Source organism: Giraffa tippelskirchi, chromosome 2 (assembly GCF_054371585.1).
Source record: "Giraffa tippelskirchi isolate mGirTip1 chromosome 2, T2T-mGirTip1v1.2.pri, whole genome shotgun sequence".
NCBI classification, from domain to species: Eukaryota; Metazoa; Chordata; class Mammalia; order Artiodactyla; family Giraffidae; genus Giraffa; species Giraffa tippelskirchi.
Window position 1 is genome coordinate 164085112 of NC_137276.1, and position 23024 is coordinate 164108135.

At 38.1% G+C, this 23024-nt stretch overlaps 1 protein-coding gene across 11 annotated transcripts in view; it reads left to right on the forward strand.

Moving 5' to 3' along the window:
* PCYT1A (phosphate cytidylyltransferase 1A, choline) overlaps window positions 1-23024 on the forward strand; it is a 74844-nt gene that overhangs the window by 26203 nt on the left and 25617 nt on the right. For 5 of the 11 annotated variants that reach the window (XM_081571556.1, XM_081571557.1, XM_081571555.1 and 2 more), the window contains one exon: window positions 15894-16020. In XM_081571556.1, coding sequence (XP_081427682.1) covers window positions 15904-16020 — 117 coding nt within the window. In that variant the 5' untranslated portion in view covers window positions 15894-15903. Of the gene's footprint in view, window positions 1-442; window positions 471-1182; window positions 1209-10166; window positions 10846-15794; window positions 16021-23024 lie in introns of those variants that run through there. The other 6 variants (XM_081571563.1, XM_081571559.1, XM_081571564.1 and 3 more) reach the window with 4 other exon arrangements.

Sequence of the window (23024 nt, forward strand, 5' to 3'; positions counted from 1 at the left end):
AACTGTTAGGAATAGACACTGAGTAAGGGGGAAGCTTTGAAGAGGGTAGAAACAAGGCTTAGAAAGGGAACTGAAGATAGAGACAGAAAAGATTCTACTGAGAATAAAGTAACTAACCTTCAGGGTCCTTTTCAATCTTAATATTTAATGATTCTGTAAATACAGAGAATTGCTAGTAAAAACGTACTGGTTGAGAATAAAATTTGGTGCAGTAATCTGTGGTGAACAGATGATCATCATGGAGAAGACGGGATGACCTGGAGAGATCAACAGTGGTGACTAGAATGCCACAGAGGAGAAGCTTTAATGTATTTAGCTGTCCAGCTCAACGATTTTTGTACATTGGAGGCCAAGACTGGCCAACTGGGAATGATACCATGCTGTGGATGATTCAAGTGATGTTTTAGCTTGGGTTTATTTTCTACTTATTCCCTTTCATGAGGACTGTTAGTGATGCAGATGAAATTGAAGTGAGTTTCACTACTTCCTCCTCTTTTACAGCCCTTTGTAGAAGGTGCTACTTATTGGTTGCGTCACTTAGTGTTTTAAAAAAATATATCTAATAGAAGAAGCTTGAGACAGTTTTAACTTACCAGACATTGTAGTTATAACCTGATAGTCACTCCCACCCTTTATACACATATACACTGTGTCATAGCAGAAGAGATTTCAGAAAGATACTTAAACGGGAATCGGTTGGGAATGGTGAGGGATAGCCTTTTTTTTGGCAGCACCAATCTTAGTTGTAGCCCAAGGGATCTTCAGTCTTCCTTGTAGTATGTAGGATCTTTAGTTTTGGCTGGTGTGATCTAGTGCCCTGATCCAGCCCCCTGCATTGGGAGTGTGGAGTCTTAGTCACTGGACCACCAGGAAAGTCCCAGGAAGAGCCTTTGCTTAGCTAAAAAATGGCTGTTTCTAGAATATTATATGTTTACTAGGCTTACATTCTGTATAGCTAAAAGGAACTACTTAAGAATTTGTTCCTAAAACAGAATATACTACTTAAAGGTTACTCATCACCAAAGGGAAGACGTTTAGGCTTGGGGACTACAGCACTGCCTCTGGGGTTATTTGTGTTTGCTGAATGAAATATTCTTTTTGATTTGACCTGCTTTGTAAATTCCTTTTGGAAACCAATATAATGGCCTAATTGATAAAGAAAGAACATTATTCCTTCCTCAGCCTATGATGTCTTCTCTCATAAACAGGTGAGGTTTTATTTTTATTGAGAATCTCCTCTTTGGATATGTGACTCCTTAAGGAGAATCTAGTCAGAGCCTTGGATTCCTGGTGACTTTATCTGATGTTAACACTGATTTACTCTGTGACTGTGGGAAGAATGATTGCTTTCTCTTGCTTTAGATTTCCTTACTGTGGCAGAGAAAGCTGTTTTTCTGGTTAAACAGCCCGTTAATAATCTGAAAAATATACATACTAACCACATTTAGTATACAGTCTCATGGAGTTTGTTAACCATCTGCCCTCATTCATGATTTTCCTGTGGAGCTATCTAATCTGTAGGTTAGACATGATTCCCCTTGGGAGCTGAATAGCCTCTTCATGTTATAAACTCTGATTAATTTATGAAATATTCATAGAAAAAGCAAGCATAATAATGATGGATAAGGACAGAATATCTAATAATAATTTTCTTATGTTTGTCTTTCACAGTATTAGCATAACTCTCATCTGAAGCCAGATCTTCTGACTTTCCTAATAGAGATAATTCCTCCTACTGAATCAAACAGAAGTTCTAACACTAACATTTATGTTCTCCTGAAATAGATTAGAAAGAATAAATTTTTCTAAAAGTCATGATTTAGGGGGAGTTTTTTCAGTTAGAGAAATCCTAAAGTCAGGCTACTTCCCAATCATCACTGGACTGTGAGAGCTCCTTTTTATTCAAGATTGTGGCTGATTCTATATCTTTTACTTATGTCTACATAAGTCACATTAGAAAATAATAGCAAGAAGAGAGTGAGAACAGGGCTCATCTTTCTTGCTTGTCTGCCGAGAGAGTAACTTCTAGCACTTTCTCTTTCCTAAGTTTAAACCTTTCTGTTTCTAGGCCTAAACTTCTCTTTTCCCAATATTCCTATCAAATGGGTACCCAGACACATGTATGACATATGATTTGTTAATTGTTTATGAATGGTTTGTGACAAAATTTAAATCCTAACTCCCTTCCTTTATAATTTAATCAATAAATTCAGGGAATATACATTTTTACATACTTTATTTTGCAGTATATGCCACGGCACCATTCTAGAAGGGAAAAAAAACCCAAACCAACAGTGAGTCTCTAGTATGTATTTGGCACTGTGTTAGGTTTGTTTACATACTTTATTTCATAAATATAAATAAGTGAATTTCCTGTATTTTCCTGTTTGCAGATCACATAAATAGATAGATATATAGCAGGATTGGAGGGAGGTTTGTTTGTTTTTCTTTTTTTCCTCCCTTTCTGTTGGTAACTCTCTTGTTGAAAGTTTAGTTTGAAGCTTTCTGCATTTGGACTAGAATGTCTGCCAGGGGAACCCATGGATTTGCTAGGCTGGTATATCACATTCACAACTATTTGCAAACCAGTTTGAAGTGAAAGCTGCTAAAAATAGTGATTTATAATCTTTGCTCTATATTAGAGAACAGAATGAGTGTATGGCACTTAATAGAAACTGGGTGATTCTGGTTTGTTTGTTTGTTTGTTTTTTTGGCCCCTAGGTCTTAATCTTTTTTGTTCCATGGACCACTTTGGCATTATGGTGAAACCTTGTGGACTCCTTTTTTTGATTAATGTTTTTATATGCAAAAAAGTACATAGAATTATAAAGAAAACAAATTGTGTTGATATGTAGTTATCAAAATATATTTTAAATGTGTGAAATAGCACATGTAGTTTTTATTAACATAATAAAACTATCTGCTGTCTATCAGTGGGTCTTATAACTATGATAATTTTTAAATGATCATGTGTTTAAATAGTGTTTCAAGATATTTGTAACAAGTGTAATATTATATGAAAATATCTATGATTTCTATTGGTGACAAAGTCTATTTTACTAAGTCTACTATTACTGTTGTGGCTTACATTCATAATTGAAGGATGGTGGATTTGCCAGAGGCTAGTGAAAATAAAGATACACTTTTTTTTTAATTAGTTTATTTTCTATTTTTTAACTTTACAATATTGTATTTGTTTTGCTATACATTGACATGAATCCACCATGGGTGTACATGTTTTCCCCTTCCAGAACCCCCCTTAAAGATACACTTTTTTTAGTCTAAATCCCAGATTCCCTGAATCTGTCATAGATCCTGCCTTAGAGATATAACCCAGTCTAGGGAGAACAAAATCTAAACCAGGGTTTACACACTGATTCTTACAGTAGGATAGTGGCAGAGCACATTGTTCAGCTGTAAGAACTGTTACAAGTTTCTGGTTTTTAGGATAATCTCTGTCCTGAAATCCAACCCTCTGTGGTCAGGCCCAAGTACAGACTTTATTTTGGTCCATGACTAACCCAGAGTCTGATACAGAGTAAGTGCCCACTCAGCGTTTGTTGAATAAGAGTTTCTCTGAAGCAATTAGAGGGAAGAGATCAAGTTCAAAGCTAAGATCTTAGATGTGGCCATTTACTGATCCTAAGTATTGAGGAGTAACATTGAGCCCTGACTTAAAACTAATCTGTCTGTGCAGATAATGTTGTGAAATCACCTTTACACTTAAAATTTCCCAAAGCAGGCATTCTTTTGACTTATTCTATATGGTGTAGTGATATATACTGGTTAGTGACTTTGTTACTGTTGTAGTCGCTAAGTGATGTCCAACTCTTTGTGATCCCATGGACTTTTTAGCACTCCAGGCTCCTTTGTCTTCCACTGTCTCCTGGAGTTGGCTCAAACTTATGTCTATTGAGTCAGTGATGCTATCTAACCATCTCATCCACTATTGCCCCCTTCTGCCCCTGCCTTCAGTCTTTCCCAGCATCAGAGTCTTTTCCAATGAGTCAGTTCCTCACGTCAGGTGGCCAAAGTATTGGAGCTTCAGTTTCATCATCAGTCCTTCCAGTGACTATTCAGGACTGATTTCCTTTAGGATTGACTGGTTTGATCTCCCTGCAGTCTAAAGGGACTCTCAAGAGTCTTCTCCAGCACCACAATTCAAAAGCATGCATTTTTCAGTGCTCAGCCTTCTTTATGATCCAATTCTCACATCTGCACAGGATTACTGGAAAAACCATAGCTTTGACTAGACAGACCTTTTTGACAAAGTGATGTCTCAGCCTTTTAATATGCTAAGTTAGCTTTTCTTCCAAGGAACAAGCATCTTTTAATTTTATGGTTGGTGGCATAAACTGCAGTAATCCTGTATCAGGAAGTTATGGTACGCGAGGACTTCCCTGGCTGATTCCCCTTCCCGAGCTCCCTAATTCAGGGGTCCCAGGTTTGATCCCTGATCAGGGAACTAGATCCCACATGATGCAATTAAGATCTGGTGCAGCCAAATAAATAGTGTTGTGTTTTTTTTTTTTTTTTGAAGAAAGTTATGGTACAGTTTCTTGAAATAATTTCTAGCACTGTCCTCCACATTAGAACTGTTTACATAATCTAGGTAGAGTTCGCTACCAAATTATTAATAAAACTGATCTTGTTTTTATCTAGAATAGAGTTGGCAAACTTCTTAGGTAAAGGGCCTGACAGTAAATATTCAGCTCTGTAAGTCATACAGTCTCTGTTGCAACTACTCAGCTCTGTAGTTGTAGCACAAAAATGGCCATAGGCAATACATAAGTGAATGAGCATGGCTGTGTTTCGGTAAAACTTTAATTATAAAAACAGACTGTGGACCATTTTTGACTTGTAAGCTGTAGTTTGCTGACCCTTGCTGTAGGAATTCTGCTAGTTCTTGAATCCAGCCCTTCCTTCCCACTGTGGGCTAGATATATCCTCCCTCAAGCTTCAAAGATCCTTACACAAAGGATGATGTGGCTGCACTGTTATCTGTGGGAAGGCCTGAATGTACAGCAAATGACATGATTAATGCCAACAGTATTTGACTCACTTTAACCTAGAAGTTCACAGAGCTTGCCTCTTAGAGCACTACTTGTTAAACTCCACAGTGGTAGAAGCAGATAAAGATAACAAATATGAAGTATGCTTACTCATTTAGCTTTGGAACTGGGCGTAGGTATGCCAGTAGAATATTGCTGTTACTGTTCAGTCACTCAGTTGTGTCCGACTCTTTGCAACCCCATGGGCTGCAGCGTGCCAGCCTTCCTTGTCCTTCACTCTTTCCTAAAGTTTGCTCCAACTCATGTCCATTAAGTTGATGATGCCATCCAACCATTTCATCCTGAGTATAGGGTTGTATTGAGGGAAATTATTGTAGGCCCAGGGATGAGGGGAAGCGGCAAAGGAAAAATTCTTGTCTCCTTTTTTTTTTGTAACTCAGATGGTTCCTGTAGTACTCAGTCAGATTTGAATTAGAATTTTTAAACTTGAAGAGTATATATGATTGCAGCTTCTACTATTTAGATTGTTGCATAGCTTAAGAAGCAGTGTCCGTCTCCTCTTTCACCCTGGGGTACTTAGTAAATCTACCAGCAATAGGGAAGTAGAATAGAAGGGGATTGAGTAGGAGTTTCTAAAACTGCACTTCTAGAAGACTCATCTTTAAAACACAAGCATATGCATACCAGCACCCAGATATTGTCTCCTTCAAGACATTCATGTTGGAAAAACACTTGATTAGATTTATCCTTCATATCTCTGTCCTGCTACCCCTTACCGCTGACACACATTTCCACTTCTTTTGTGTGCTTCCTTAATAGCAGAGTTGATCTGTCCAAGCAGGCATCTACTGGAACACTGAAGAACAAAGCTAGCAGTGTGTACTGGGAAGTGAGTCAGCAGAAATGGAGCCAGATTTTGTGAATCTGGGTAAAAATCACAGGAGCAGATACTACATTCTATATCTTGAAAGCAGTTTGGAGACACTAAGGCACTTACTAGCCAGGGTGGTGGTAGTGTGGGTATTGATGTCCATATTTAGATTCTGTGTTTGAATGGGGAATTTGAGTGACTAAGATGAAGTGACTTACTAGGGACTGAATATGTAGCAGTGTTGGAAAAATTACAGATGCTGCATTCTAAATGCCAGCTCTATTTTCCTCTTTTTTGTTACAGCTTCTTTTGACATAGAAACTTTTGGGAAGGATAAACAGCTAAGGAATAGGAGGTTTTGGCCCACCCTGATGGGCCCAAGAGGGAGGCACTGTATTTTGGCTTCTGTTGTTTTCATTCTGACTCATCTCAGCTTAATTAACGGGGGTGCTGTGCCTGGAAACCAGGATCTATCTGCAAATAGGCAGTCTCCTGCTCCCCATCCTCATTTTGCTCTTGTACTGTATTGGCTCTGAGGAGGTGCCATCTTTTCGCAGCCCTACTAACCACTGTCAAGTAGCTATTAAGACAGCCACTGTGAGTGTGTGTGTGTGTGTGTATTTTCCTTCTGGAATGTAGATATTTAAAGTCTCCTCCTTTTCTGGGGACATCACTCACTTTTACGTGAATAGCATTAGTTGATTACAAAGGGGCAGTTATCATAAACAGAGTTTGGGAAGTATTGTTCCTCATTGTTGGAGATATTCAGTGATTACTGGGCAGTTGTGAGTATAATAAACGTGGTATAGTTTTAGGTAAAGCTAAGTTTCAGTATAATGAACTTGAAAACCCAGCATATATTTGCTACCCTCAGTACACTCTCATCCTCTCACATACCTTTTCTCAGTAGCAAATTCAGTGTGTCTGGCAGCCGTCTATTGGAACTTTAGGGAAACTAGAGGTAGTTTTTTTCATCAGTTTCAGTTCAGTTCAGTCGCTCAGTCGTGTCCGACTCTTTGCGACCCCATGAATTGCAGCACGCCAGGCCTCTCTGTCCATCACCAACTCCCAGAGTTTACCCAAACCCATGTCCATCAAGTCAGTGATGCCATCCAACCATCTCATCCTCTGTCGTCCCCTTCTCCTCCTGCCCCCAATCCTAGGTACTAGTTATTAAATTTTTCTATATACGTTCAAGGTGTGTAAGTTAGTAGATATGAGGAACATGAAGATGGTCTAAGAGAGCCAGTGAAAAATGAAAAACGTGGGCGACCTATAAAGTCAAAGTTTAAAAATAGTTTTAGTAATAGTTCTAGAGGAAAGGTGTGAGAGTTAATCTCTTTATAATTTCTATTGTTATGGAATGTCTGGGGTCTTGGTGTTTTCTACCTCCTAAAAAAGTGGAAAGATATAGAAGTATTTTACACTAAAAAACAAAAATTATTAGTTGTGTTTGTTCTAAATCCAAAGGATCTTTAGACTTCAGTTTGTCTGATGCATAATGTTCAGTTTATAGTGTAAAATACAGCATAGGAAACAAAAGTCATCTTTGGGAAATGAAAGAACTACATGTAAGCAGATAAGGAAAAATACTTTTGACAGGATGAGAGCTTTATATTACCATCTTTGATACACTTCTAAATTGACAAATATTTGACATCTTTCCATCAAAACAAATACTAAGATGTGTAGTGTTTTTCAAAATTTCAAAGGAGTTTTTTTTTTTTAATTAAATTTATTCAAATAGTTATTGAGCATCTGCTGTGTGCTAGGGCTCATTGCCAGGTATTGGATGCATCAATTACGATTTTGTGGTTCTAAGTGATAAGAAACCCAACTTATCTGAGTTTCAGCAAAAAGGAAAGTGCATTGGGTGGGAGAATTAGGCAATTCAGGATCTGGCTTCTCTCCACCATCATCATTGCTTTCCCTATGTTGTTTACTTTGAGAAAGACTCTTCCTGGTTATAGGATGACCAGTAGATTGTCATAGATGGTTCCTAGAGACGTGTCTCCAGGTTTAAATTCACAAATCTTTGTCTCAGGATTCCCATCTGACAAGTCCTGGGATTCACTCTGATTGGACTATCTTAGGTCACCTATCACTGCCTTTCCCACCCCCTCTTCCCCTAGTCTGTGGCCTGGGAGAGTGATGTGCTGATTGGTTCAGGTTAGGCACATGGTATCTGATGGTATGAAGGGTGAAGATCACACAGGCCAAATGATACTGACTCTCCAAATGAAAATGGCCCCTGTCCAGAGCAGGAGATTGCACAGTGGAAAGACAAACAACATTAGGGAGTTTGTTTTCTAATCTCTCATTTGATCCTTACCATAACTTAGAAATTAAGTGCATTTTATTAGAAAGTTCCTTAATCTCAGGAAGAATCTCTTAGGGTCAAGGCATTCACCTTAACTTAGAGTTAAAGTACAAGGAGGAGCTAAAAGATATTTTTTTGGCTAAATTTTTTTGTTTGTTTTTGGCCAAGCCACACGATTTGTGGGATTTTAGTTCCCTGACCAGGGATTGAACCTGTGCCCCCTGCAGCAGAAGCATGAATCCTAACCACTGGACCGCCAGAAAGTCCCTGGGAGCAGCTAGAATTAACTCCTCTTGTATGTGATATGATTCTTGGTCTAGTGCATCCTCTAGTCTTCTACTCTAGCCCAAACCAAACCCTAATTAGTCTGTCAGTGATATGCCCAGTAAGAAGGAGTTCAGTCTTTATGAAAGATGAAATTAAATTCCTGCCTGGCACAGGGTGTAGTTCATGGCCAGGGTGGAAGAAGTGGTTTTGTTTAAATTCAGGTATGACCATTTTATACACTAGGCAACATAATGTTGTCATTAAGTGCACAGATCTAGAGCCAGAATGCCTTGGTTCAAATCCTGTTTTTGCCCTGTCCGAGACATGTCATCTCAGTCAAGTCATTTAACCCAGCTGTACCTCAATTTCTTCATCTGCAAAATAGAGTTAATAATATTATCTACCTCATAAGATTGTTGTTATTTAATAAATAAAAAATTGTTTAATATATACAAAAGGTTTAGGGACTTCCCTCGTGGTCCAGTGGCTTAGACTTCATGCTCCTAATGCAGAGGGCCTAGGTTTGATCCATGGTCAGGGAACTAGATCCCACATGCTGCAATTAAGAATTCATATGCCACAACTAAGAGATCCCACATGCTGCAGTGGAGATCAGAGTCTATGTACTACAACTAAATAAATAAAAAATATTTTAAAAATATATAATATATGCAAAAGGTTTATAACTTTCTGGCACATAGGAAGTACTCTGTGTTAGTTTTGCATGCATGCATGCTAAGTCGCTTCAGTCATGTCCGACTCTTTGTGACCTATGGACCGTATCCCTCCAGGCTCCTCGGTCCATGGGATTCTCCAAGCAAGAATACTGGAGTGTGTTGCCATTCCCTTTTCCAGGGGATCTTCCCAACCCAGGGATCAAACCCGAGTCTCTTAGGTCTCCTGCATTGGCAAGCGAGTTCTTTACAGCTAGCACCACCTGGGAAGCCTGCATTAGCTATAATTTTTATCATCACTATTATCATCATAATCTTTGGGACAGTGATAGAGAAATGTGGATTATGTGATAGTACAAAGAAACAGGTTTATGTCTGATTGAATACTGTAAACATTAAGAATTCTAAATATATTTTTAATTCTGTTTTCTAAAGATAAACTCTCATGTGTTTTATATAGTACTAACAGTATTACAAGTGGATCTCAATGAGGAGAAAGGGTGCTAGTGGTATGTTACATTGGTATATGGTGACATCTATTCTGATCAGTATTTTCAGTACTAATGTGGATGGAGACATAAAAACCATGCTTTTCAAGTTTATAGATTACATAAAATTGTGAATGCAAAGTGATAGATGGCAGTCACAATTTGAAATTATTTTAACAGATTAGAACAAACAGATCAATCAAGATGGACTTTTGTAAAGCAATTATCCTTCAATAAAACATTTTTTCAAAAAGATAGACTTTAACAGGATTATGACCAATAAAATGAATAAATGTATTTCTATACAGTCTTTGCTTGAATGACCTGGTATGCTAAAATGAAATGCCCCCTAAGGTCACCTAGTCCCTTTTCAGATAACTCTCATTCCTCAAAAGCATTTTATTATGTTCAGTTAAAATTTGTGTCTCTGCATCTTCCAACTAGTGATTCATTTTCCATTATCTAGAGTTTCATAAAGTAAGTGTCTGCCCTATCCAACATGACAGGCATTCAGATATTTAGAGATAGGTATTAGGTACCTTCTTGTATAGTAAATACAGTGTCATATTTTACCATATACTATAGTGGTTAAGAGTATGTGGTCTGCAGTTAGGCTGATTGAATTTGATTCCTAGCACCACTTACTAGTTGTGTGACTTTTATTTTCTGTACCTCAGTTTCAATAGTGATAATACATGTATGTCAGAGGGTTGTGAGTGTTAAGACAGTTTTAATAATTTTTAAAATTTTTTGACATACAGGTGTTATATAAATGCTGACAGTAGTAGTAATATTTTTTCTTCATCATTGCTTAACATCAGAAGAGTTCTTGCTACAGCAGTGATTCTTTAATGGGGTAGGATAGAATGGGGAAGATGCAGCGAGCATACCTCATGTTTTATCATACTTTTACATGAAAAGTACACTTTTCATAGTTGTAATCATGGAGGAAAACTTGACAAACTCTTTTGGCCATAGAGGATACATAGGAAATAGACAAAAGCAGATGATGGCAACTACTACTACTATGAAATAATAATGGTAGCTGATGTTTACAAGCACATACTGTGTACACAGACATTGAGTTCTCAAAATGGAACATGAGTAAAAAAACTATTGAGAAACACTGCCTTAGACATTTGGTTAGAGGTGTTTATATAAAGGCAGATGGAGAGATTTTATTGAAGAATGTATTTACTCAACTGAAATACAGGTAAAATATGTTAGTATTACTACTATTATTTACCAATGGGCTTTGTAATGTATCAATGCTAATACTAATGGTTGCCTTGATTCTTACTTTGTTAATAAATTTTACATTAGTTTTAAATAGCTAGCCAGATACCTCCTTTCTCCTGCCTCAAGTTCTCTCTGTGATATTTTATGTGTTATTTTTTTAATCTAGTGGAATAGATTCAGTGTCACAGTATGTAGTGACCCCAGATATCAGTTTGACTTTAAAATATCTTTAGAACTTCCCTGGTGGTCCATTGGTTATGAATCCACCCACCAGTGCAGGGGACATGGGTTCGATCCCTGGTCCAGGAAGATTCCACATGCTGCACTCAGGACAACTAAGCCTGTGTGCCACAACTGCTGAGCCCACGCGCTCTAGAGCCCTTGCTCTGCAACAAGAGAAGCCACCACAACTAAGCCTGCGTACCACAACTAGAGAAAGCCCTTACACAGCAGCAAAAACCCAGCGCAATCAAAAGTAAACTAAAAAAAAAAGACTGGTTGTCTTAAACAATAGAAATTTTTAAAAACTCTAAAATCACAATGGCAGTATTTACCTCCTTTGCTTCTTTCTAGTATGATGATATCTATGATGTGTTTGGCTGGTTAAGTTGAATCAAACAAGATGGTTCAGTACTTCAAGACTTAAGCAGTTAAAAGCAAAGCAGAATTTATGTTATGTATATTTTACCACAGTGTTTTGTTTATAAAACAAACAAAAAGCAAAGCAAAATCAGAATGGGGAGGGAGAGGTGGATTATAAAGTGGTATGAGGAAACGAGAGTGAATGATATGTTTATCTTAATTTTGATGATTTCACAAGGGTATAGTGTTAAAACTCATTAAATTATACACTTTAAGTATACATTTATTGTATGTCAATTATACATCATTCAGTAAAGCTGAAAAAATATAGCCCACATTTCCCCTCTGCCCCTGACCCCTGCACACACTCAGCAAAGATTTCTGAGAAGTTCCTATAAATATGTCTTTGAATGTGTTAAGTATTATTCTGTTAAACTCTAAGGAATTTTAACTTGAAGTCATGAAAAGTAACTGGTGAGAATATGGCATGACGTTTATCCCCTTGATTTATTATGGCATCCTTAAAACTCTGCTTTGTATCATGAATGAAAAGTACAGGTGACTTAAACGCTGCCTATTTGTAGTGTCAGAAGAGAGAGGAACAGAAAAATAAACAATTTTTTTATTGCTTAAGTTGAAAGCTTATCAGGAAATCCTAGTAAAACTTCTGACAGGAACGATCTGTATAGCTGGCGAATCAGGCAGCTTTGGAATCAGGCCAATAACCATGTTAGTTCTATTTGATTGGTACTTGGACCTTGCTACTTTCAGTATCTGACCTTTTTATTTCACTGTTAATTTAGGCTGGTCTGACTTAAGTTTGCAAAAATTTAAGAAACCTATGCTATGGAAAGAATGTTCTTAATTGAAGGAAGAAGCAGCAGTAATGATGAGACAGTTTCTTTTACTAAAAATTTGTGGATTTCTGGGAGACGGCATTCTGGTTTTCCCACTTACTAGCTATGTGACCTCTGAATAGGTTGCTTAACCTCCCTGATCCTTAGTTTTCTCACTTGTATACTGGAACTAAAAATACCTGCTTCTCAGGTTATATGGGTTAAATTAGAATAATGTATATAAAGTACCCAGCACAGTGTCTGTCACTGGTAATATTGAAGAAAAATAGTCATTATTATGATTGTTGCTGTTACTATCTTACCTACTTGCAACATGTCTAGATTGCTAACACGTACTTCTTAGAATGTATGTATCATCTACACTGATTCAGAGTTAGGAAGGAGAGAGAATCTATTTTTAGAGATCCCAAAAGACAACCTTTGATGAGGGTCTGTCTGTGTAGAAAATGATTATTGGACATTTTTAAAAAGTGCATTTATTAGGCTTGTGTTAGGTCCTAGTTGCGGCATGCGGGGTCTTCATTGCAGTCCATGAGCTTCTCTTATTGAGGCCCTTGGGCTTAGTAGTTGGCTGCTCCAGCTTAGTTGCCCCATGGCATGTGCGATCTTAGTTCCCCAACCAGGGATCAAACCCTCTTCCCCTCCATTGGAAGGCAGATTCTTAAGCACTGGACCACCAGACAAGTCCCCAAACATGTTTAAAAGTAAACTTTTTACCTTGAAAAAAAAAGTAAAACTTTAAAAAAAGGAATATTAAAATGAAGCCCTTTATGACCCACTCAGTTTCATTTGGGCTTCCCTGGTGGCTCAGTGGTAAAGAATCCACCTGCAGTGCAAGAGATGCAGGAGACGTGGGGAAGATCCCCGGGTGGGGAAGATCCCCTGGAGGAGGGCATGGTTACTCACTCCAGTATTCTTGCCTGAAGAATCCCATGGACAGAGGAGCCTGGTGGGCTACAGTCGATAGGGTGGAAAAGAGTCAGACACGACTGAAGCGACTGAGCACGTGCTCACGCAGCTTCATACATTGATGAAATTTTGCCATATTTGCTTTACCTTTTTGTATGTAATATAAATTTTTTTTCTTTTCTTTTTTTGCTGAGGGTAAGTTGCAGCGATCAGAGGTCATAACCCCTTGTCCCTAGATACTTCAGCATTTAAAAAAAGGACGGTCTTTTACATAACAGTGTAATTATCAACTTCAGGAAGTTTATTTTAACATTGATACATACTATTATCTGATACAACCCATATTTTAATTTTACTGGTTGTCCTAATAAATATCTTTTATAACAATTTCTCCCCCAATCTAGAATTATGCATTACATTTAGTTGTCATTTCTTTGGTCTTTTAACCTGGAACAGTCCTTCAGCCTTTCATTGTTTTTCATGATTGACATTTTTTTGAAGAATACAGGCTTGTTTTGTAGAACGTCTTTTAGTTGAGGTTTGTCTAATTGTTCCTCATAAACACATATAGGTTATGTGTTTTTGGCAGATAATATGACCCCAGTGCCTTGTATCAGGAGGCATTATTGGTGATGTTAATTAGCTTTAATTATTTAGGTAAGAGTTGGTTTTTTTTTTTCACTTTAAAGGTAACTCGCTTTACTTTGTAATTAATAAGTCATTGATGGAGAGAGAGTTTGAAACTGTGTAAACTCCTGTTCCCAAACAAAATTTCCCCCAGTGGTTTTAGAATCTTAAGGACCATTTTTATATCATAAACGTGGTTTCCTCACATTGATTGAAGAAGTCTTCTTGAGAAAATAGCTTTTATTGTAAAAATTATAATACCTTGTACACAATATATACTCAGTATTATTGACTGCCTGATCTTTGAGCTACCTGACACCATTTGCTGATTATATTTCTCGTAATGGATTTTGTCTGCCTACTCTGAGAATTTAAGAAATATTTGCAGCAAAATCTTGTTATTTGCAAATTAGAAACTGTCATTAATTGAACTGATTAGGCGTTCTTAGCAGGCCACTCAGATCAGTGAGATGAGAGTAGTAAATCTGAATTCTCGGTATTTCAAAAGAATAATAACAATCATGAAAATCTCTCATCATCATCACTGGAAAAACTTATTAAATATATAATTCTCTCCTTTTTTATTTTAATTTGTGATGAAAGAGCATTTGAATCTGAATTTGAATATGTGATGAAAGGAAGTTTCTGGGTGGTATTCGTCTTTCACTTTAGACTCTGACATTTTTTTCATATCAGGCTAATATTTAACCATGACTCATGAGGTGTCTCCTTCAGTCTCTGAGAACTAGGTCAGGTTTCTTGTAGATCTTGTCACATTGCTCTTTGGAATTTAGCCAGAGGAAAGAAAGTAAGGCACGATTGCAATTGTTTAAATAAATATCTTATTCAGGAGGGCTTATTAGAGGCAGAGAGACAGCGTAGAAAGTCCTCATTCTGTCTGGTATTTTGTTTTGTTTACCACTTTTGTTCTGAGGATCTTTTTTCCACCTGTCATTGTATCTTGGACAGAGGTGGCAGTTGATCATTGAGGTTCCTCTCTCTCCAATTCCTGGCTGATACCTAAAATTTTATCATTATCAAGAAATCAATTTATTTGTGAAAATTATGTCACCTAAACATGGAACATTAAATATTCAGAACTTTTCTGTAATAGTTAGTTGCTAAATGCTTTCTTCTAAATGAGACAACAATTAATAAATTTTCCTTGGGGGAAGAAGCTTGGATAGGGTTTTAGTAGTTGGGGATTGTGGACAAGTTTAAGGTGCTAAGACTCTGAAAGCGGAAGGGGGAAATGAGTATTGAAAAAGGGAGAGGAAAGACATTTAAAAGATACAAGTATGTTTGTTGTTTAGTTGCTAAGTTGTGTCTGACTCTGAGACCCCCTGGGCTGTAACAGCTTGCCAGGCTCTGCTATCTGTGGGATTTTCCCAGTCAGGAATACTGGGATGGGTTGCCATTTCCTTCTCTAGGCATCTTCCCAAACCAAGGATCAAACCCGAGTCTCCTGCATTAGCAGGCAGATTATTTACTGCTGAGCTACCAGAGAAACTCACAAGTATACTTACTCTACAATTTTCATACTTCTAACTCTGGACAAGTAGTCTTTGAAATATACAGAGCACTTAGAGTTAAGAAATCCAGACTTTGTTAACCAGTAATTGCTGATGGCCATCTTTTTTTCTTTTTTAAAAAAGACTCTTTTCACCTTCTGTACCAAAGACATACCTTCCACATTTCTTTGCACCTGTCAGACCTCTGGGTATCCTAGGGATGTGATGTAAGGGTAGTGAAAGTCTGTATAACTAACTTTCTCAGCCAAGTTCTTCCAGTGTTTTACATGCAGTCAGGGTATGAAATGAATAGTTAGTATTGTTTGTGCAGTAATTTCCAAGGTCCAGATGATTAACTGTGGCCATTTTTCCACAGAGAGGCATTTCAGTGTTTCTACTAGAGCCTGGTTTTTGTGACGCTTTGCTCTTTTTACCAGATGCATTTGGTTCATCTTTGTGAAGTGTGTGCTTTTCCCTGTCATTGAGAAATTTTCTCCCCAGTGAGAAAAAAAATTCTTTTCACTCTCTATGACCAGCTAAAAGAAGATGGATGCACAGAATTCAGCCAAAGTCAACACAAGGAAGAGGAGGAAAGAGACACCTGGACCCAATGGAGCAACAGAAGAAGATGGAATTCCTTCAAAAATGCCGCGCTGTGCAGTTGTAAGTAAGGAAGAGATTTCTTTGTTGAACTCTTAACCTTGCAGGGGGAAGGTAGAAAGTGATATAACACTGATGATATCAACATTACTTCTTATCAAGTCTTCTTAAATAATGGAAAGAATGAATAGTAAGTGTGAATAGTGACTTTCCAACAGTTGTTGGAAATCTTATGCAGATTATAATTCACAGTTCAGTTGTAAGAACTTTACACTGGAATTGAAAAAAGAATGTTAGGAAAACTTGGAGTTTGTATGTATATTAGGCAAAATATGATAAAATTCAAACTAATGAAATAGAGAAATTGTAGCTCCAGGCAGTGACCTGATCTTGGTATCATCTCTGGTTTAGTTTTCTGTGTCTTACTGTCTTTTCTGTCATATCACTGCTCCACTCCATTACTAGTTATATCTTAGATGAGAACCTTTTCCTACTACTGCCTACCTTACGTTCCTTTATCTCTGAAGTGTTATCTTTGTATTTCCTAACCACTTACAAACATTTGATGAAAGACTGCTTTCCAAACTCTTCATCCTGTCTCAGGTTGGTACCCTTCCTGAAGCTTCCCGTAGAAAGCATATCAAAGAATATTTATAGATAATTGGAGTTGTTATTGGTACACAGTGTTATTATGAAATCCATGTTTTAAAATCCCAGTAACAGAATTACATGTTTCTGTATTTTTTGTACCTATATTAACCACTACCCATTGATCAAACTGCAGTTTGATCCCCTGGTTACTTTTGGAGCTTCATAACCCAGAAGGAAAAATATTTCTACTCTGACATAAGTAACAGTTGTTCCAAGCCAGTATACTATCTTGAGCAGTAAAAGCAACTGGACTTCACAAATGAGAGGTTTATGCTCCAGGACTGATGTTGATGATGATGCTGAGGGCAAGTATATTCATTTCCTGTTTCTCTGTAACAAATTACCACAAATTTAATGAATGGTCTAAAACAATACAGATATATTATCTTATAGTTTTGGGGATTAGAAGTCTGAAATGGGTCTCAGGAAGCCAAAGTCAAGTGTTGGTAGGGCTGGAAATTCTAGGGGAAAACTGTTTCCTTATATTTTCTAGCTTCCAGAAGTTGCCCATATTGCTTTGCTCAGGGGACCAGCTAGCAGTCACAACACTCTGACCACTGCTTCTGTCATCACATCTCCTTCTGAATCTCCTGCCTCTTTCTTTCACTTGTAAAGACTTGTGATTACATTGGATGGATGTACTTAGCTATTCCAGGACAATTTATCTCAAAATCCTTTAATCACATTTGCAAAGCCCACGGTGCCATGTAAGATAGCATAGTCACAGGTTCTAGAAAATAAGATGTACACATCCTTAGGAGGACGTTATTCTTTATACCACAGCAGGTAAACTCAGAAAATGACTCAGCAGTCAACAAAACAGGGCATTGTTAATTTCTGAATGTTTCTTAGAGAATTCAGGTTAAGGAGATGGTGGTAGGCACAAATTCAGCATTCTCACTTGTAGTAGGGACAAGCTATAACCAAGAAGGTAATACTCTGAGCTGATCACCGTAGCCAGGAATAGACCTAAGAAGATGAATCTTAGTGGAATGGGCTAATAGACCTAAGAAGATGACTCTTAGTGGAATGGGCTCTGAGAAGAGTTAATCTCTTGGTTTTTAGAATCTGAGGAATCTCAGTGTTTTTAGTTACTCTGCTTCATATATTCATGTCACAAATCAGTAATGGCTTGCTACCTATTTCACGTTCTTCTCTGGTATACACTGGCTATTTATCAAGAGCTAATGAGCAAAGATTCACTCACCCAGCAGACTGTACTGACTATGAGAGGAGTGTCTGCTAAATAAACTTGTGTGTAATTTCTGCTGTACACATATTCTTTCTATCTCTGAATCTCATTCAACTCTGTAGAAAAAACAAGATTTTTTCTTTTTTTCTTTACTGAGATCATAAATCTACCCATTTAAACTATACAACTCAATGGTTTTTAATATATTCATAGAGTTCTGCTACCATCACCACAACCAATTTTAGAATATTCTTATCCCTAAAATAAGCCCCATACCCATTTACAGTCACTCCCCATTTCCTCCCAGGGTCTCACCTCTAGAAACCACTAATCTACGTTATTCCTATCGATTTGCTTACTCTGGACATTGCAGGCAAATGGCAATGCATGATAGCTGGTCTTTTGTGGCTGGCTTCTTTTACTGAATGTGTTTTCATGATTCATTAATGTGGCATATTCAGTACTTAATTTGTTTTTATTGACAAGTAACATTCCATTGTATATCACACACCACATTTTATTTATCCTCTCATTAGTTGATATTTGGATTGAACAGACAAGATTTTATGACATATTTACCTTGTGCCTGCATGGCAGTGGTTCCTGGGAGTGTTAAATAAGACCTTCCCTTTGAGAGATGTAAACATAATATAGAGCTCTGTAACTCATATCTCACTAGCTTTAAAAAAAAAAGTGCTTTCCTTGAGAGCAGGGAAAGGAATAGGATGTGTCATCAAGTATTTGGTAACTGTGGCTCACATCATGAATGCCTTATTGCCCAATTCAGACTTAAATTGAAGAAAGTGGGGAAAACCACTAGACCATTTAGGTATGACCTAAATCAAATCCCTTCTGATTATACAGTGGAAGTGAGAAATAGATTTAAGGGACTAGATCTGATAGAGAGTGCCTGATGAACTATGGACGGAGGTTCGTGACATTGTACAGGAGACAGGAATCAAGACCATCCCCATGGAAAAGAAATGCAAAAAAGCAAAATGGCTGTCTGAGGAGGCCTTACAAATAGCTGTGAAAAGAAAAGAAATGAAAAGCAAAGGAGAAAAGGAAAGATATGCCCATTTGAATGCAGAGTTCCAAAGAATAGCAAGGAGAGATAAGAAAGCCTTCCTCAGCAATCAGTGTAAAGAAATAGAGGAAAACAATAGAATGGGAAAGACTTAGAGATCTCTTCAAGAAAATTAGAGATACCAAGGGAACATTTCATGCAAAGATGGGCTCAATAAAGGACAGAAATGATAGGGACCTGACAGAAGCAGAAGATATTAAGAAGAAGTGGCAAGAATACACAGAAGAACTGTACAAAAAAGATCTTCACGACCCAGATGATCACGATGGTGTGATCACTCACCTAGAGCCAGACATCCTGGAATGTGAAGTCAAGTGGGCCTTAGGAAGCATCACTACGAACAAAGCTAGTGGAGGTGATGGAATTCCAGTTGAGCTCTTTCAAATCCTCAAAGATGATGCTGTGAAAGTGCTGCACTCGATATGCCAGCAAATTTGGAAAACTCAGCAGTGGCCACAGGACTGGAAAAGGTCAGTTTTCATTCCAATCCCAAAGAAAGGCAATGCCAAAGAATGCTCAAACTACTGCACAATTGCACTCATCTCACATGCCAGCAAAGTAATGCTCAAAATTCTCCAAGCCAGGCTTCAGCAATACGTGAACCATGAACTTCCAGATGTTCAAGCTGGTTTTAGAAAAGGCAGAGGAACCAGAGATCAAATTGCCAACATCCGCTGGATGATCGAAAAAGCAAGAGAGTTCTAGAAAAACATCTACTTCTGCTTTATTGACTATGCCAAAGCCTTTGACTGTGTGGATCGCAATAAACAGTGGAAAATTCTGAAAGAGATGGGAATACCAGACCACCTGACCTGCCTCTTGAGAAACCTGTATGCAGGTCAGGAAGCAACAGTTAGAACTGGACATGGAACAACAGACTGGTTCCAGATAGGAAAAGGAGTACATCAAGGCTGTATATTGTCACCCTGCTTATTTAACTTATATGCAGAGTACATCATGAGAAATGCTGGGCTGGAGGAAGCACAAGCTGGAATCAAGACTGCTAGGAGAAATATCAATAACCTCAGATACGCAGGTGACACTACCCTTATGGCGGACAGTGAAGAAGAACTAAAGAGCCTCTTGATGAAAGTGAAAGAGGAGAGGGAAGAAGTTGACTTAAAGCTCAATGTTCAGAAAACTAAGATCATGGCATCTGGTCTCATCACTTCATGGGAAATAGTTGGGGAAACAGTGGCTGACTTTATTTTTCTGGGCTCCAAAATCACTGCAGACGCTAACTGCAGCCATGAAATTTAAAGAGGCCTACTCCTTGGAAGGAAAGTTATGACCAACCTAGACAGCATATTCAAAAGCAGAGACTTTGTCAACAAAGGTCTATCTAGTCAAGGCTATGGTTTTTCCAGTGGTCATGTATGGATGTGAGAGTTGGACTATAAAGAAAGCTGAGCGCTGAAGAATTGATGATTTTGAACTGTGGTGTTGGAGAAGACTCTTGAGAGTCCCTTGGACTGCAAGGAGATCCAACCAGTCCATCCTAAAGGAGATCAGTCCTGGGTGTTCATTGGAAGGTCTGACGTTGAAGCTGAAACTCCAGTACTCTGGCCACCTGATGTGAAGAGCTGACTCATTTGGAAAGGCCCTGATGCTGAGAAAGATTGAGGGCAGGAGAAGGGGACAACAGAGGATGAGATGGCTGGATGGCATCACCGACTCAGTGGACATGAGTTTGGGTGGACTCCAGGAGTTGGTGATGGACAGGGAGGCCTGGCGTGCTGCGGTTCATGGGGTCGCAAAGAGTCGGACATGACTGAGTGACTGAACTGAACTTTGTAGGTCATGATAGAATGGATATAAAGGAGAGAAAAGAGTTAAGGAGGAAAAATTAAAGGATAACTTTCTGGCTAGTTTGGCTTTAAGTATAAAGAATTTGTGCTTCCTGGGTGGCTCAGTGATAAAGAATCCACCTGCCAAGCAGGAAACATGGATTTGATCCCTGGGTTAGAAGATTTCCCTGGAGAAGGAAATGGCAACCTGCTTCAGTATTCTTGCCTGGGAAATCCATGGACAAAGGAGCCTGGTGGGCTACAGTCTGTGGGGTTGCAAAAGAGTTGGACATAGCCACTAAACAACAACAACAGTCAGAAAGTTTTTATGGAAGCAATATTACATTTAGAAGTTCTTTCTTAATTTGGAGGATAATGAGCATTGTAAGTTTTAATTGTTAGTTATAATACTATTAGTTATAGTATTATGCTTCCCAGGTGGCACTAGTGGCAAAGAACCTGCTTGGCAAGGAGACATGAGACATGGGTTTGATTCCTGAGTTGGGAAGATACCTTGGAGGAGAAAATGGGAATCCCATAGACAGAGGAGCCTGGTGGGCTATGGTATAGGGTTGAAAAGAGTCGGACACAACTGAAGTGACTTAGCATGCATGCATGCAGTATATACTATTAGTTACGGGCTTCCCAGGTGGGACTAGTGATTAAGAACCATCTGCCAGTGCAGAAGACATAAGAGACACGGGTTTGATTCCTGGGTCAGGAAGATCCCCTGGAAGAGGGCATGCAACTCAGTCTAATATTCTTGCCTGGAGAATCCCATGGACAGAGGAGCCTGGTGGGCTACGGTCCATAGGGTCACAAAGACTTGGACCTGACTGAAAAGACTTAGCACGCACTGTTAGTTATAATTTGCATAAACTTAGAAATTTTATATAACATTTAGAAGCTAACCTCTTAGATTAATACAAATTAGTTAATTTTGTTGGCATAAAGAAACCTGTTCCATAAAATGGAAGAGAAAATGAGCTAATGTTGTATACTTGTTGAGTGACTACTTGTATGTGAAACACTGTACTAGTTACTTTGCATATGCTATTTTATTTAATCCTCATAACAAACTTATGGAGCAGGTATTACTGTCTTCCATTTTATAGAAGATGAAAGCTTTAGAAGCTTGCTATGATTTCACTGCTATTAAACGATAGGACTGGAATTTAGATCTAACGATTTTCAGGTCCTAAATGCTTGCCCTTTCATTTGTATTTTGCTACCAGAGAATCAGAAGACTTGAAAGCTATAATATTCCATAGGATTCATTTGAGGTTAAAATAAAGGAGATTTGTTTTAGGAGAACATAGGTAGAAAGAAATACTTGGTCCTACTTTTATAAACTTCAGCTTTTAGTGACACTTTTCTTTTTCTCTGAGAAGAGAATGATAGGGTGTTTTTTTTTTTTTTCCAAAAACATACTACTCATTCTAACTGGAGGCAGCTCTAGACTGTTAAAGGTTTTGCTGATCTACCGTAGCTGAAGAACCTTAGGTTTCATTCTCTATACTTAGGAGGAATCAATTCAGCACAAACTGTAGCCAGGAGGGACAGCTGCATTTGCCTTCTACAAGGAAGATTGAAGAAACAGAGTTGTGAAAGATAGAATACTTAATGTATCTTTTAAAATTAAGGTAAAATTCACATAGCATAGAGTTCACCATTTTGTGCTGTGCTTAGTCGCTCAACTCTTTGCCATCCTTTGGATTGTAGCCCGCCAGGCTCCTCTGTCCATGGGATTTTTCAGGCAAGAATACTGGAGTGGGTTGCTGTTTTCTCCTCCAGGGAATCTTCCCAACCCAGGGATCGAACCCTTGTCTCCTGACTGCAGGCGGATTCTTTACCCTCTGAGACATCACGGAAGCCCAAAGTTCACCATTTAAATCATTTTAAAGTGTACAATTCAGTGGTTTTTTACACTAAAAATTCACAGTGGTTTTTAATACTAAATCACCACTGTCTAATTCCAGAATATTTTTATTACCACAGAAAGAAATCCCATACCCATTGGCAATCATTCCCTCATTCTCCCCTCCCTCTAGACCCTGGCAACCACTAATCTACTTTCTGTCTCTAGGGATTTGCCTATTATGAACATTTGGTATAATCACACAATATGTGGCCTTTTTTATGTCTGGCTTCTTTTATCTAGCACAGTGTTTTCAAGGTCCATCCAGGTGATAGTGCTTCATTTCTTTTTAAAAGTAAATCCATATAGACATACTACTTTGTTTATCCATTCATCAGTTGTTGGACATTTGAATTATTTCAGAGAACACAGTAAGGCTGTCTTTCATCTACATGTACTAATGTTAATAAGCATAATTTTTTCTATTTCTTT